We start from the raw sequence: 17094 nt of genomic DNA, 5'->3' as shown, positions 1-17094 counted from the left end.
GTGACCTCTATGGGTGTGGGCTTGTACTCCTTGCCAAATTAGGTTTAAATTCCGAGGCAAGGGTTCTCTCTCGGTTTCTATAGCACGTTAATGCAGCAACTCCAGAAACATTCAAAAAGAGACTTTTTCTTGATTTAAATATGCAAAGGAAGACTACAATTAATGCAGAATTTTTATATTAAATAGCATCTATTTTCCCTTACCTTTTCAATTTTCAGTGTAGCACAGATTTTTGCATTTGCAATTCAGGAATTCCTTCCTGAATTTGGCAGGGTGGAAGCTGGAGATTTTGGTAAGAGACAGCTGGGGCTTTGGGCAACAAAACGGCTTGGGAGGCATCTTGGGATTGTAGGATAAATACATTTGTTGGATTTTTTTGCTAAAGTGATCAGCAGTGAAATAGTTAACAAAGTTGACATTTCCAACGTTATCTAAAAGTTTCAGGGTTAACAACCGATTGAGATGAATGGAGCAGTTCAAACCCCAGAGCTATTGTTTCAAAACTATCTATCTACAGATTGATAGATAGTTTTGAAACACCAGCTCTGGGGTTTGAACTGCTTCATCTGTGAATTGAGTGAATGCAGCAAGGTCTATCTATAGATAGATAGACCTTGCTGCATTTACCAATTCACAGGTTTAAGGATTTCTCTGCAACCATTCAGGCTAAAAATTATGTTTCTAAATAATAATAATACCTAGCACTTAGATTGAGGTCTACTAATGAAAACCACTAAATACTTTACAAAGGAAGGTATCATTATCCCCATTTTACACATGGGGAACTTAAGGCATAGGGAGGCGAAGTGACTTGCACACGGTCATGCAGTAGGCTAGTGGCAGAGCCAGGAATAGGCTCCAGGTCTCCTGAGTCCCAGTGATATTTTGTTTTAATTTGCATGAAAGAATGCGATAGCAGCCTAGAAACTGTGCCAGTCACATTTCTGCCCATAGAGACATGATAAGAAAAAAATGTTCCCAGCCAGGGTGGTAGATTGTTACACTTCACTGTGGCTAACAGGTGCAAGAGAGGGAATGAGCCATCCATGTTTTAAGTAATGTTTAGTTTTGTAATAGTGGGTTGTTTAGATTGTTAAAAATCTCAGACCTCTCTCTAGCTATAAAAATGCCAATGGATTATTTAAAGTTATCAAAGCCATAGAGGGACTTATAGCTTTTGGATCACTTACGATCATTGCTCTCATCTCTGCTCTTCCATGCTAACCCCATTTATTTTTTTCTTTTTCCTTTTAAGGTTGAGTTGACATTGGGCAGTGCCGCTGCATGACAATCCCATACCATTGCTGCTGTCTTCCGACATGGTTATCATACCTAGGCTGCTGCTAACAAAACAGCTGCACTGTTAATCTTGCATGGTATTTGGAGAATTACGGTACCCCACAGCCCCTTCGTAAAATTACAGCTATTTACTAACGAACTGCCTTCTGCAAGTGACAGCACTGTATGATTAAAACTTACACAGCCTCTCTGGTGGTATTAATCAGAGTGATGAGTGATTGAGAAAACCAACGGACTAATGCAAGGTGCTGTTCAATGCACATTTAATTTAATCAAGTAAAAGTAGGCAAGAGAGAGCCCCTTTCTCTCTCACACATTTTGTGGGAGCTCTAAAATAAAATTTCATTCTCCCGCCTCACGCCAAACTCTTCCATTCCCTCCTTTTCGTTGTCACATAAGAAGTTTTTAAAAAATCATTTAGGATTGTGTTCTGTGTTGTGGAAATTGAGGAGATTTCAGTGGGAGGAGAAATGGACCCTACATTTATAGCAATTGCCAGAAATGGTGTGGGGAAGAATCACACTCGAAATCAAGAGGCAGCGTGGGTAATGGTAGGACACTGAAATAGAACTCTAGAGACCTGGGTTCTACCACTGACCTTGGGCTAGTCACTTGACTTCTCTGGACCTCCGTTTCTCTCCCATTCTTTGTCTATCTTGTCTGTTTTGAGTCTAAGTTCTTCAGGGCATGGACAAATCTTATACATTTGTACAGCACCTAGCACAATGGGTTCCAATCTGAGTTAGGGACTCTAGGTGCTACCATAATATAAATAGTGATTATTATTCTTTAGCAATTTATCTAGGGTTGCCAGGTGTCCAGTTTTCGATCAGAACATCTGGTCGAAAAGGGAACCTGGCAGCATCTAGTCAGCACAGCTGATGGGATGCTAAAAGTCTGGTTGGTTGCAGTAACTCGCCTCTGCCACTGCGGGGGTGGGGGTTGGAAGAGCAGCTGGAGCCACATGGAGGAGCTGCTCTCTGCTCAGCTGTTGACACCTAACAGGGAGCAGCAGCTGGCTTCTGGACTGGGCTCCAAGAGATGGGTGCTGCTCCCCGGGCGAGGGGATCCTGTTCATCCCCCCTTCTGCCCCACCATGCCCTGATTATCCCAGTCCTGGCCCCTCACTATGGGGACCAAATCTGACCCCTCCCCACTCCTTGCTCCGGGGACTGACCCCTGCTGTGCCCCAATTGCCCCAGCCCTGGCGCCTTGCTACGGGGACCGAGTCTGACCCTTCTCCGGCCTCTTGCTCCAGGGACCAATCCGCGCTGTGCCCTGATTGCTCCAGCCCTGGCCCCTCGCTACGTGGACCAAGTCTGACCCCTCCCTGCCCTAGCCCCTCAGTACGAGGACCGAACCCTCCCCACCCCAGCCCCTCAGTATGGGGACTGACTGCTCCCCAGCCCATTGCTTTGGGGACCAACCCCTCCCTGTCCTAGCCCCTTGCTCCAGGAACTGGCCCCTGTCGTACCCCAGCTGGGCAGGTGGACAGGCTCCACGTCAGCTCCTGCCAGTCCGGCACTGAAGGCAGCAGGTCAGTCCTGGAAGGTGGGGGATTGAGCAATGGGGGGTGAGAGCGAGCAATGGAGGAAGGGGGAGAGGAGTGGGTGGGGGGCAGGGCCTCAGGGGAAGAGGTGGGGCGAGGCAAGGGTATTCAGTTTTCAGCTTTTAGAAAGTTGGCAACCCTAAAATTATTCCTTTTTATTTCTAGTAGGTTTGTTCCTTCCAATATCACTAGGTTGCCAAAAGCATATATTAAAGTACAGGGAACAGGAGGTGTGAGTCTCCTCTCGAACATCTGAAGGATACGGCAACCATTCGACTCTCTGAATTCTGTATTGTTCTTGAGACTTTTTTTAGACATGGTTGACTCAGGTGAAAACAAAACAGCATGCCCCGAACTCAATTCAGTAGCAGTAGATTTCAGTACGATGCTCAATGGGCTGCTGAGTCTCCCCTCCCATATTGCTTAGGGACCAATCCTGTGAGGTGATGACATGGACTTCAATGAGAGATAAGGGTCTCAGGAGACACTGGGCACCTTGAAGGATTGGCCCTTTAGTGAAACTGTGGATCTAGTAATCTCATGGCCAAACTGAAGTGAAGTATCGTTACGAAAATCAATGAGGTTGTATTCATGATTAACCATTACTGACACAGTTTTGTTTTTCTTCTTAGCTGGCTCATTGTTGTGTTTCTTAGGGTTGTTTTCCGTTACATAAGTGTTCCCTCAGCCTCTGAGTTTTGAGGTCAGCCTAGGGCCATGCTGTTTCTAGCCATCCTCCTGATGCGGGCAGGAAGAGGTTACGCAGGGTAACTTTGCCATGCTCCTTTCTCTGTAATCTATTGAAGGTGGATTCTGGCAAAATGTAGTCGATATGTAAACATTATTTCAAAGTTGTTTTTTTCCTTTGAGTTGCACAGCTGGATTTCTACAACCTCTGAAGCTTTGAATACAGGTGGTGACAATAAGCAGCTATTTGTCACACTAGAATGCCGTGCTTATGTAAACTGCCTTTTGAATGACTACAATTCTCATGGATTCTAGAAATGTACTTCTGGGTACAGAAACTATTTTCATCTGTTGCTGTTTAAATACTGAACTCCTGACTTTGGCAAAATAGCCATTGTTTTCAATGGGGGTTTTGTCTGAGTAGAGGGTTGAGGCATGGCTCTAGTATAGGTGTGTGTGGACTGGAGAGAAATCCACTTTGTTTACCAAGACAATATTACTATCCTAGGCCCCAGTCCTGCAAACACTGAAACCTTGCAATCAAAGGGACGGTTCAGCTGAACCACATTATCCATATGTATGTTTGCAGGATCAACGTGTGTCACTGTTATAAAGTATGCTAGAACTCAGATTTGACTTTCACAATAGGCTGACGATAAAGTAAGTATAATTAATTCTTAGTAAAATGGACCAACCTTTGCTTCTTTACTCTGGACGTACAAAATGGGAGCTAACATTCAATGCAGGTTATTCTTAGCACCTGGAATAGGAACCTTTCGCTTACAGTTTGGAGTGCTGTCTCTTGGCAGAGAGAGATGATGATGAAGTCTAAGGTTTTGTCTACTCGGGAACTTTGTCGGCAAAACTTGTTGTTCAGGGGTGTTAAAAACCACTCCTCCCCCTCCCCCCAGATGACAAAAGTTTTACCGACGAACAGCGCTGATGCGAACCGCGCTTCGTCAGCGGGAGAGCTCTCTCCTGCCAACAAACAGCAGCTACACTGCGCGCCTTTTAGCAACACGGCTGTAGCAGCACAGCTGTGTCGCTAAAAGGTGCGTAGCGTAGACAAAGCCTGAGTGTAAAAGAGAACAGACGGGTGTTTAGCTAAGGGTTTTGAATTCACAAGATCACTGTGCAGAGTCTTCCTTATTCAAAGTATAACATGATGTGTTAGGTGTTGGGGCAGGGGTGGTCAAACTTTTTGGCCTGAGGGCCACATCGGGGTTCCGAAACTATGGCGAGCCAGGTAGGGAAGGCTGTGCATCCCCAAACAGCCTGGCCCCTGCCCCCATCCTCCCTCTCCCATTTCCTGCCCCCTGACTGCCTCCCTCAGAACTCCCGAGCCATCCAACCCCCCTTGCTCCTTCGCCCCTGACCGCCCCTTCCTGGGACCCCGTCCCCTATCCAACCTCCCCTGCTCCCTGGCCCCTGACTGCCCCAACCCCTGTCCACACCCCCGCCCCCTGAGAGGCCCCCTGGGACTCCCACGCCTATCCAACCGCCCCTGCTCCCTGTTCCCTGACTGCCCCCCGGGATCCCCTGTCCCTTATTTAGCCCCCCCCTCCCCCCTTTACCATGCCTCTCAGAGCACCAGGACTGGCAGCCGCACCACCCAGCCGGAGCCAGACATGCTGTCGAGAGCACCGGGGCAGGCCAGCAGCTCTCACAGCCGCGCTGCCTGGCAGGAGCTTGCAGCCCTGCCACCCAGAGTGCTGAGGCTGCAGGGGAGGGGGGACAGCAGGGGAGGGGCCGGGGGCTAGCCTTCCCAGCCGGGAGCTCAAGGGCCGGGCAGGAGGGTCCCAGTGGGCCAGATGTGGCCTGCGGGCTGCAATTTATCCACCTCTGTGTGGGGGGGGGAAGAAAATAAAGCCACCACAAAAGTTAAGCTTCTAAATAAACTGCTGAAAATTGGAATGAATAAAAGCAGAACGTTCTATTCTTGTATGTTGTGGATCCAAAAGAGGAGAGACCTGAAGCAGCATTGTTTGCAAATGTAGCAGAAGTGGCACATCCTCTTCAGTCTGATAAGAGAGAGCCAGTGAGAAATTAGAAATAGGCATGAATAGTATGAAATACCTTGTGCTTCCAGGAAAATGTTACCCATGAGAAATGTACATTTCCCAGGAAGAAGGTCACATAGATCAGCATGTGACAGACTAGAAACTGGCTTTGAAATGGGTGGAATACGGAGATCATTGAGGCTTATTAATAAATAACAAAATCATGCTGTGTTTCCAACAATTAAAAAATAAACAGTTCCAACTTATCTTCTGCACAATAATTTTCAGGAGCCAAATTTAGGCTTTGATGGAGCAACTCTAAATGGGCTGAATAAACAAGGCATGACAAAGTGATTGATTCCTTCAGCTGACTGGTTAAAGGGTTTTACATCCCAAGGTCCCCTGACTTGGAAATCCTGTCGTGGTGTCTGTTGCATATCATTGCAGTATAAAATTAACCTTATAATACATGGCAACAAGCATAGCCACCATGATTTTTTTTTTAAATGTAGTTGTGCATCCAAAAATTATTTTTTAAGGTGCACGTTAGTAGAGGTGGGCAAGTTTTACTTTACTGTGTGCTATGGGTGTCGAAAGCACACTTGTGTTCATAGATTTTTAAAGTTAAAAAAAAAAAAAGAAGTATTTGGTCATCTAATCCAGGGGACGGCAACCTTTCAAAGAAGAGGGGCCATTTTTTTGGTTTTGTCTTTGACCAAAATATTTCGAGAGCCGCATCACATGCAAAGCTACTTGTAGAGTTAGAATTTACCAACTAATAATTGAACATATTAAAGTTATTACTCTCACTAATACTTTTAATGTGACTTCTGCTGTTTGAATTTGAATATAACAGGAGGGGGCTGTGAGCTGGGGCAGGTGATTGGGTTGCAGGAGGGGTTGTGGGGTCTGGAAGGGAGTTTGGGTGCAGGACGGGGTTCTGACCTTTGGAGTGCGGGAGGGGGTGCGAGCTGCAGGCTCTGGCTGGGAGGCGCTTCCCATAGGTGGCTCCCAGCCGGCAGCGCAGCAGGGCTCAGCAGGCTGCGTGCCTGCCCTGGCCCCACGCCACTCCCAGAAGAGGCTGCTGACATGTCTCTGCGTGCCCCTGGCGGGAGGGGGTGGGGGGAGGCGGCTCCACGCACTGCCCCCACCCCCAGCACCATCTTCACAGCTCCCACTGGCCCATTGGTAGTGGAATCTAACTATTGGAATAAAACACCAAGGGAAGTGTTAATCACCCTCAGTGTTAAAAATAAGTGTTTTAAATGACTGTGTATCCTAATACACTATGCAATGAACAGGCTTTGGAAGGTACTGTGGGAGCATGGAAGAAGAACAGATACTCAAGGTCAATGTTCCCTCTAATTTTTGACAGGCCATGTGCGCAATATATTTCTTCTGTGCACATTTTGGTGCGTGCAGTGTTTCGCCGTATGCGCAGGGTTTAGGATCTGTGTGCGTGCGCAAATGCACACAGCTTAGAGGAAACAGTGCTCAAGGTGTGTAGAGCTGGTTTGAAAGCAATACTTTTGTCCCAAAGGAAAGTCTCATATTTTTAAATTTGTCTAAATCCCAAATTGGGACAACATTTCAAAATTTTTCACAGAATAGAAAGGTCAGAATCATTTTGGTTCAGAAATGTCAAGAAATTCTGCATCCAACTGTAAAGAAACATTTCAACATTCCCAAATCATAGAGTTTCATTCCAGGTTGTTCAATGGAATCAACACAGTTAATTTTGGTTTGGTTCGCCATTAATCTGTGTCTCTTTGAGCCTCCTGCAGTGCCTCATGGAAGATATAGTTCTGAAATCTCATGCCCCCATTCTCCTTTGGCTGGACTACATTTCCCCTGGTGCACACTCAACACGTGACTCATACAACATACTCCATTGTCAGTTTAACCAGAGAGATAACTATGGTGTATCATAGGAAATGCTGTCCATCCAAGGAGACAGAGAAGAATAGGGGAATGAGACACTTAAACTTTACAACTGCCACGAAGCTTTAATGTCAAAGTGATCCAAATGTAACATTTTGATTTGGTTTGACAAATCAAGATGTTTCATTTCAGTTTTCCTGATGGAAAATGGAAACATTTTTGCAAAATAGTGATTTTGGAGAAACTGTATTTGTCATTAAAACAAAACAAATAAACAAACCAAAACATTTCAGTGGAAAATTCCCAACCAGTGCTAGCGTTCAGCCTGTATGAATCAGAGTATCACCATCTGGCATGCCATTAGAAAAGTGCAACAACATGTATTTCCCTGATGTTACTGTTTGATACTTACAAGACAGACAACATGGTAACATATTGTATTTGGGAATTCATGGGAACATGTTGTGAAACTTCAATAGCTTTGCAGAACTGAGGTGGAGAGGAAGATGTTTTCAGTCTGAAAATAAAGAACAAACCTAAAACAGGTACTGTAGCTCTTGAAATAAAAAAAAAAATAGACAAAGCACTGTAAAAGAAAGATTCCAGTCCTGCAAGACATTGAGCATCTCCTGCAAGGCATTGAACATCCTCAGTTTCTACTGAAATCAATGGGAACGGAGGGCACTTAACACCCAAAGAAACAAAAATGATTCTGGTGTAGTGGTAAAAGTTACTGTTTAGAAGTGTCACCATTTTATTCATATCTAATCGAGATGGTCAAAAAAGTGGGGTTTATTGTTGGAACATTTTGATTTTTTCCAGAAGGAATTCAAATACTGAAAACTTGGGCCAAAACCCAAAGTTTTTTGATTTGGAAATACTGCCACGGGGACTCTTTGGAATGGTCATTCAGGTGCTTCATGCCCCCATTCTCTTCTGTGAGCCAGGCTTCCTGGTCAGACTACATCTTCCATGGTGCACCACAGTCTCTCCTCTTGAAGATGCAAGGCAGTGCATCATGGGAGATCCTGTCCATTGTGCCTCATGGGAGATGTAGCCCTGCCCCTAGAGTAGAACGGGACATGAGGCAATTGAACTGTAGCTCCCATGGGGCACCACAGTGGCATTTCCAAATCTAAACTTTCTGGGTTTTGACTGAAATATTTTGGTATTTAGAATTTCATTTTTTCCAATGAAAAATCAAAATTGTTTGCAGAAGAGACACTTTTTGTGAAAAAAATTATTCAATCCAGTTAATTCAATCAATTAATCCAATTTTCTGTCAAAAAAAGTTTCATTGGGGAATGTTCAACTAGCCTTAGTAACTACTATTTGTATCTCTCATCTGCAGACTTTACTGACAAGAAAAAGTCTACACTACCCTTAAAGCTGCAGAGCCAATATAGCTATGGACGATGATGCTGCATTATATTATAACGTATGTAGAACACACAAAATTGTTGTCTGCATTTCTAGTTTGTTATTTTACTGATGGCAGAATTTTTATTACTGGCAGTGATTTCAGAGGCAGGTAGAGCATAGCCTGATTTGCAGATCTCAGACTGAGTTTGCAATGATGAGAAAAATCTTATTTTGACATGTAAGCTAAAGAAGTTTGATATGGAACTCGTTGAAGCCTGATCCAAAACCCATTGACCTTTATGGAAAGACTCATTGATTTCAGTAAGCTTGAGGTCAGGCCCTGGGGGATGGTATGAAACACCACAATGCTACTTTAACAGATTCACTTTTTAGAATACAACATAATTTAACAGATTAAACTGCACAACAAAGGTGGTCCTATTTTTAGACAGCAGTATAGACTCTACAGGGACTTTTGGAAGAACTTTGTGCAAAGAAAATGAGACAGAACAAATGGAAAGTGTTTACTACAGAAGGTGGCAGGCAATCTCAATAATTTTTTTATTGGCATGCTAACTAATGAGCCTTCTAAAGAAAGAATGCTGTGTAAATCTGCTATTGCTATAAAAGATAATAAAGCAGTGAGAGCCATTGGGTCAGTCAAATTTCATATCTTCTACATTATGCAAGAATTTGAATGCAGAAACACTGCAAAATTCTCAAAAAGAAAAGGAGTACTTGTGGCACCTTAGAGACTAACCAGTTTATTTGAGCATAAGCTTTCGTGAGCTACAGCTCACAGCTCATGAAAGCTTATGCTCAAATAAATTGGTTAGTCTCTAAGGTGCCACAAGTACTCCTTTTCTTTTTTGCGAATACAGACTAACACGGCTGTTACTCTGAAAACTGCAAAATTCTGTGTCAGATTAATAATAGATTCTGAAGAAGAACTGCAAGTACTTGGTAAATGCAATTTGAAATGCAGATTCCTCTGTACGTACGGAGGAGAGACATTAGAATTTCAAGTTGTGAAGCTTAAACTCTTGAGCTGTCCTGGGTCTTGCAGCAGTAATTTGTTTAAATCTGGTGCAGAAGGTGAATACTGAAAGGTAGAGGAGGCATCTGACATAGTCCTGACCCTCCTGAGTTCATGGATTCTTTGAAGGCCCAGGTAGTTAAACAGGAAAATATTAATGTTGAACAGACTTTAAAGGGTTCAGCTGAGTTGAGATAAGTGTTTGAAAGTGTGGATACTTTTCTGAAGCTTAGAATAATTATAACAATAATATGTTTTACTTGTGTAATTAGTTAGTATTTGTTCAGCATAGTCCAGATGGAAATTTCTATGTGGGTACTGAGAATTCTGTATTTTAGCATCTATGGTGCTTTTCACCCAAGCCTCTCAACGTGTTGTTTATGCATCATCTAAACCCCCACCGAACCCTTGTGAGATTGGGAAGGATTATTAATTATTTCCCCCCTTTCATAAATGGGGAAGCCGTGGTTAAGTACATTATCTAGGGTCACAAGGACAGTCTATGGCAGAACTAGGATTGTAAACCAAGTCTCTTAACTCCCAGAATATTAGATTGCACTGTTTCCTATCCCAATTATCCTGAGTCTCCTTCCACTATCATCCTAACATCCTCTTTCTCCTTATTGTGTATGTCTCGGACTGTCCTGGCTTCCTTCCGACATAATCTGCCCTGGCTCCTTCCATCTCTGCAACCAGCTCACTTACATATCTGGCCTTTCAGCCTCTCTGGGTGTGTTGAATTAAATTTTTGAACACATTAAATTTTTGAACAAAATGCACTGTGTGCCTGAGAGCTCTGAGACAATACCATGGAATAGTAAAGTTGTAACAAGAGTAATTAATGAGTAAAGAGTAGTTAATTGCCAGAAGCTGGGAATGGGTGACAGGGGATAGATCACTTGATGATCACCTGTTCTTTTCATTCCCTCTGGGGCATCTGGCATTGGCCACTGTCAGAAGACAGGATACTGGGCTAGATGGTCCTTTGATCTGACCCAGTACGGCCGTTCTTATGTTCTTAATGTACTTATTAATGGGAAAATACCACAGGGCCATGTTGTGATCAGTGGAATAGAACAAGAGTGTAATTCAGGGAGGAATTTGTTCCGCAAGATATATGGAAAAAATCTATGAGCCCACAGAGCCTGATCCAGAGCCTGTTGAAGTAAATGGGACTCTTTCCACTGATGTCTGTGGACTTTGGATCTGGCCCACACCTGACTAACTGTGACTGTAAATAAGCCCTGTAGGGCAGAGGTTCCCAACCCTTCTATTGCTGTGTCCCCCTCAGGCAATTCATGTCCCTTGAACCCCCCCTCCCCCCCCCAAGAACCAGTATTTTTGCATAGAACAAGAGGGTCTGCTCCACAGCATTGGGAGTCTGGCCACGAAGCTCTTTGTGGGTGTTTATTGGACAGCAACTCCCCTGGGTGGGGGTTTCAGTCCCCCGCACCACTCCGGGCACTCTGGGCCTGGGGACGCAGCTCCCTTCATTGCCACCTTTGGGCAGCAACAACCATTGCGTCCCTGGAAACCAACTGCTGGGCAGTCAAGGGCGGTGCTTTGGCCCTGTCAGGCTGCAGCTCCAGAGCCTCCACTGAGCAGGGCCAGCACTGCAGAGTTCAGCTGTGCCCCTCACCTAAGGTGCTGTGCAAGGGGTATCCCTGAGCATATCACTGGGACTGGAGAGGGTTGTGGGGGATGATCAGAGCAGGTTCATGCCTCAGGGGATGTCTGCACTGCAGCTGGGAGGTGTGATTCCCAGAGCAGGTAGACAGACTTGCGTTAGCTCAGCTTGAGCTAGCACACTAAACAGAGCAGTGTGAATGTTGTGACACAGGTGGTAGCGTGGGTTAACCACCTGAGCTCAGACCCGGGGGGTTAGTGGCTGATCTGAGCCATGCGGCAAAGTCCACCTTGCTATTTTTAGCACGCTAGCTCAAGCAGAGCTAGTGCGAGTCTGTCTACTCGCTCTGGGAATCACATCTCCTAGCTGCAATGTAGACCATACCCTAGAGGCAAACTAAGTATTAGAGACACGAATGAAGGTCCTGAAAGACCGCAGCAGAAACTTGACTGGTAGGAGAAATAGTTAGCCAGTCAGTGCAGGAATGTCTGCACTATTGGACATTGCTAATGCATGGTGACAAACCTAAATGGGAAACATTCTGAGGTGCATCATTCAGGCAGAAGATGCTCATATTTAGGAGATTATTGTTGTGATTGTGTGCTCCACTTGCAACAATATAAGAGATTCAGAGACCATACATGACCATCTTTGGGGGACTTGGCTGGCAAGCACATATTAAGCAAGAGTGAAGAACATGGGGCAAAGAAAATTATGATTAAACTGAAAAAGAATAAATAGAATCAGAAACATTACCCAATAGTCATTGAAAACTGAACTTTTAACTGTAAGGATGTGGGGAAGAAAATATTATATATTGTTGTATTTGTGGACATATGCAAATCTTTGAGCAAAAAGGCCTGCAAACAAATCTCCAGCATTATAGTACATGAATGTAAAAAAGTAAATGACTGATGGGTGGAAGTTGGCTCAATTGAATTAGGAGTTGACCTACTAGAAAATGAGGCACCAGCAATAAAATAAACAATGTAGCATAATTACAGTTGTGACCTTCCGTAATTAACAAAATTACTGCTTAAGATCTTAGTTGATTTATTGTACATTTTGAGCTATTGTTTTTCTCCTTCCCCAGAAACAACAACATTCATAGATTTAGAGAGAACTAGAGATGGAAAAGATAGTTTAGATCCTCTAGTCCATAGATCTGACTGGCATGCAGCCTTGTCCAGTACTTTGTCCAGTTGTGCTGTGAATATACTCATGTAGTGAAGGATTGTTTCTTGTGTCACTCTCACTGTGAGACTGTTCTGCAGCCTAATTGATCTTGCCCTTTATTAACATTTTTGCTTCTATTCAGCTTATATTTGTATTTGCTCAATTTCATCCCATTACTACTTTTTATACTTTCTTTTACCACTCAAACTCAGTATTATCCCTCCTTTAAATACCTCTGCATGATCACTTGGTTCCCCTTAATCATTGTTTTCCCAAGCTCTAGAACTGAGTAGGGTTAAACTCTGCTGTCCTTGTTCATGTAGAGAGAGAGTAGGTGTGGTAATATCTTCTATTCCAGTGGTTCTCAACCAGGGGTATGTGTACCCCTGGGGGTACACAGAGGTCTTGCAGGGGGTACATCAACTCATCTTGATATTTGCCTAGTTTTACAGCAGGCTACATAAAAAGCATACAAAGTCAGTACAAACTAAAATTTCATACAGACAATGACTTGTTTATACTGCTCTATATACTATACACTGAAATGTAAGTACAATATTTATATTCCTTTTGATTTATTTTATAATTATATTGTAAAAATGAGAAAGTCAGCAATTGTTCGGTAATAATGTGCTGTGACACTTTTTTGTATTTTTATGTCTGATGTTGTAAGCACATATTTTTTAAGTGAGGTGAAACTTGAGGTACGCAAGAGAAATCAGACTCCTGAAAAGGGATACACTAGTTTGGTGCAAACATGGATGATTTGCAGTTTTGCACCCAAACCATGCAAAACTCATTTAATTACTTGACTGTTTTGCCTGTAGTTCACTGTGAAATTATGGGTTCATTAGAACCTCAAACTCAGAGAAACTCCTGTGTGCCATTGTAACAGTGGAAGTAATTCATAGACTAAAAGAGACTGGGTTTCAGCAAACCTCCTACCACACATATTGGGGTCACATGGAATCTTGAGAAGGCTGTTAACAACTGCAGTAACAGGGAGGAAAATAGAAACAGCTACTGTAGCTAATAGCTAACTGAGATCATACTTGTAGCCAATAAATGACTCACCGATACATGAAGAGGATACTTTCACACATCTATTGAGCTCCTGTTTTCTTGTCTCAGATCAGAAGTTTAAACAATTTTCAGAAATCTGCCATTAATGATATGGCTGATAAAAAGTCATTTAAAAATCACTCTTAAGGGGTTGTCGGAAGTAAAATTCAAGAGACTGACAGCTATACCAATTAATCAGCTGAAATAAAATCATTATATGTATTCTATAAGTATTCACACACAGATTAGATGGTATGTATATATAAAATGCACACACAAGACATACACAAGAAACCAACTGATATAACCGAGATGCAAACAGCCAAACTTATATAAGTAACAAACACATAACCAGCTGAAAAAATAACAGTTAATTTAAAAGATGAATTAAGTATACTGAAAGGGTTAGTACTCAAATATTAGTGAGTGGTAATTCCAGGGACTCTGAATAAAGAGATTCTGAACATACTGAGATATAGTTGAGAAAGAAAAAAAGTTAATGGCTGATCTTAATGGCTCAGATAATAGAACTGACTGTTAATATACCGAGAGATAGTATAGAGTGATCAGGATAAAACAAGAATAAGAAATACAAGTAAGAACACTGCCTTATGAAAGACCAGACAAGTAATAGAAAATAAATGCATTGAAGTTTCATGAAATTGATTGACTAATTTGAAACATTCTCTCAAAAGAGAATTTAACATTCATTGTAAATTGAAGATTTCCAGACACCTCATACTTAAAGGGAGAGTAAGTGACAAGGGGACTTACTTAGTATGAAGAAGTGATGTACTTAAGGCACCAGACTAGGTGTCAGGAGACCTGGGTTTATTCCCCAACTCTGCTACAGACTTCCAGTGTGACCTTTGGGGAGGAGGAGGGGGGAAAGACACTTACTCTGTGCCTCAGTGTCCTGTCTTTTCATTGCCTCTTTTGGGGATGACTTGCGCCCCTGAGGGTGCAGAGAGGCAGTGATCCCTGAATCTTGAATGTGGAAGGCAAATCACAGTAGAGCCAGAAGCCAAATAAAATGTAAAAGACTTTGCTTGGAATTAAATATTTTATCCACATGAATAAAACATTGAACAGCTATATGGGGAAGTGTCCCTGATCTTTCTGACAGACCAAGTAATTTTTCTGCTAATCTCATGGCTGGTCCTCCAGAGCTGAGGGCTATCACCTGTCCTAAGGAACTCAGAAGGTAACATCGTGAATGATAATAGTATGATTTTTGAAGGAATTGCTACCTTTTATGCAAACACATCCCTCTGAGGTCTTAAGTCTCATTTTCAAATGCAGTCCTCCTTAGATAAGCTACTTCTGCCAAACTTCCAAACTCATTCAGAAGATTTAGTTGAACCTCTCTCCCTTGTGAGGAGGTGCTACACATATGCAAAGACTTCTATAATAATACGTCCCCATGTCTAGATAGCCTCCCTTCCTCCCGATTGCTACAAAAATTAGGACTGTTACTACCTGCACAACTGGATGCACTACATAGGCATATTTCCCCTTCTTTTAATTTACTTAAAACTGGGACAGTAGCACATAGCTCTGTAGTGCTGAAGAAATCTAAAGACCTGTTGGCCTGATCTTCCTGCAGAGCAAGATCTAAATTATCAGGTGTCCAATAATTCCCTCAGCTGGCCTGTTTAGAGCCAGGCCCCATTTTTTCCCCCTCTCAGACTCATAGTAGTCAAGATATACAACTCTGTTGTGACAAATATAAAGGCAATTCTTTCTTGGAGCTGCTGGATACAGACATACCCTGTAGTTCTTGCTGGCACTCTGACTCTCAAACTAAGAGCATGTCCGGCAACATGACAGCTTACAAAGCCTCCCTAAGTCCTGTCCTGGATTCAGCAATCATGGAATGGACTGTCAACTAGACCACAGGTTCCCAAACTGTGGTACATGTACTCCTGTGAGTATGCAAGACATCTCGGGGGAGGGGTATGTGGGAGAAATTGTGTAAAGGTGGATTTTATTTATTAATTATTTTATTTATTGCACTTTCATAATAGGCTACTCAGACGAAGCTTTAAAACTGTGGAAATTTGGTACATCTTGAAATAAATTAACTACCACATTTTATACAACAATGAGAACACAGATACACAGAGACATTGATGTACAGAGCCCTCACCTCCAATCACTGTACAGCATGGGTTCAGTTGCCCAACAACTGTCCAGTCTAATTGAGCTCAGAATTTAGGGGACTTGGGAGTAGGTTTTTTTTTGGTTGTATACTTCGCACTATAACTATATCTGTACCTAACAGTGAAATATGGACAGATGGCTAAAGACAGGTAGTGTTAAGTAGAACACTCAAAGTGTCAGTGATGAGAAGCAGAAGGGTACATGGCCAGCTTGTAGATCTGTAAGGGGGTACTCAATAAGAAAATTTTGGGAACCTTGAACTAGACTGTAGGTCCTAATAGCAAAATGTATCTCTGTGCAGAGATTGAGGGTTACAGTTCAGGCCTATGTCTATTTAATATCAATGTGATGGACTTTCCCAAGCTGTCAATAAGGCACCCTACCATTATTTAATCATAATATTAGAGTAGAGGTGCACAGACAGTTTCAAAGAGACAAGCTAGCTAGTAATTAGTCTTTTTAATCATTGTATATTAAATAGATTATTTTTACAAGCATCTCAAAAGGAATGTAAACATAAAGGGATAAAATTGGCCTATAATAGTTTTGATTTTGTCTTTAAAAAAATCCATAGCTTTTCAGAGGACTCAGCAGAGGTTACCTTCTCTTTTCTCCCCCCACTATTCATTGCATTCAGAATGGAATTAATGATTTTCTTAAAGGCCTATTCCCTATTGAAATGAATTTAGAAAAATCATCTGCCCCGACAAAATAGGCAGAATTTCTCTAAAATAAGCCTTGTATTTTTTCCTGACTGATGAACTGAACCTTGAACTTGGATGACCTGCACAAGTGCTTCAGCTTGAAAGATAGTTTTCATCTTCAGAAATTTCAGTATGAGCTTTCCAGCTGTGCAAGCAAGGACATTTTTATGCATGTGCATAGCACCACAGATAAATGACTAATTGTCCCATATGGGCTTTATTATAGTCTTGAACTCACTGAATGTGACTGGTAACTATAGTTGAAGAGGGATGAGGTTTTGATGGAGACAACAGGGGAAAAGAGAAGAAAAAAAAAGGTGGCTTATATATAATATGCCATATTGTTATCTCTTCCTCTAAGCAGTGGAGAAGATTGTGGTATCTCAGATACCTGTGTGGTGACTGGTAGTAGAAGCTGACTTTTTAGTGGTGACTACTGGGCGTTTATTTGACCAGCCACTCACATTTTCTCACATTCAAATCTCTGACTAACATCTACCTGTACAGTAGCTTGTAGAGGCTTCAGTCCAAAAGGAAATTTGTTCAGC

At 42.6% G+C, this 17094-nt stretch overlaps 1 protein-coding gene across 7 annotated transcripts in view; it reads left to right on the top strand.

Moving 5' to 3' along the window:
- DPP6 (dipeptidyl peptidase like 6) overlaps positions 1–17094 on the top strand; it is a 790271-nt gene that overhangs the window by 278029 nt on the left and 495148 nt on the right. For 3 of the 7 annotated variants that reach the window (XM_075125995.1, XM_048837582.2, XM_048837583.2), the window contains exon 2: positions 8768–8854. The exons of the other annotated variants lie outside the window; for them this stretch is intronic. In XM_075125995.1, coding sequence (XP_074982096.1) covers positions 8825–8854 — 30 coding nt within the window. In that variant the 5' untranslated portion in view covers positions 8768–8824. The remainder of the gene's footprint in view (positions 1–8767; positions 8855–17094) is intronic. 7 annotated transcript variants of the gene reach the window in all.

The sequence above is a fragment of the Caretta caretta genome, chromosome 2, assembly GCF_965140235.1.
Source record: "Caretta caretta isolate rCarCar2 chromosome 2, rCarCar1.hap1, whole genome shotgun sequence".
NCBI lineage: Eukaryota > Metazoa > Chordata > Testudines > Cheloniidae > Caretta > Caretta caretta.
The sequence above is the reverse complement of the archived record's forward strand: the minus strand, read 5'-3'. Positions and strand labels throughout refer to the sequence as shown.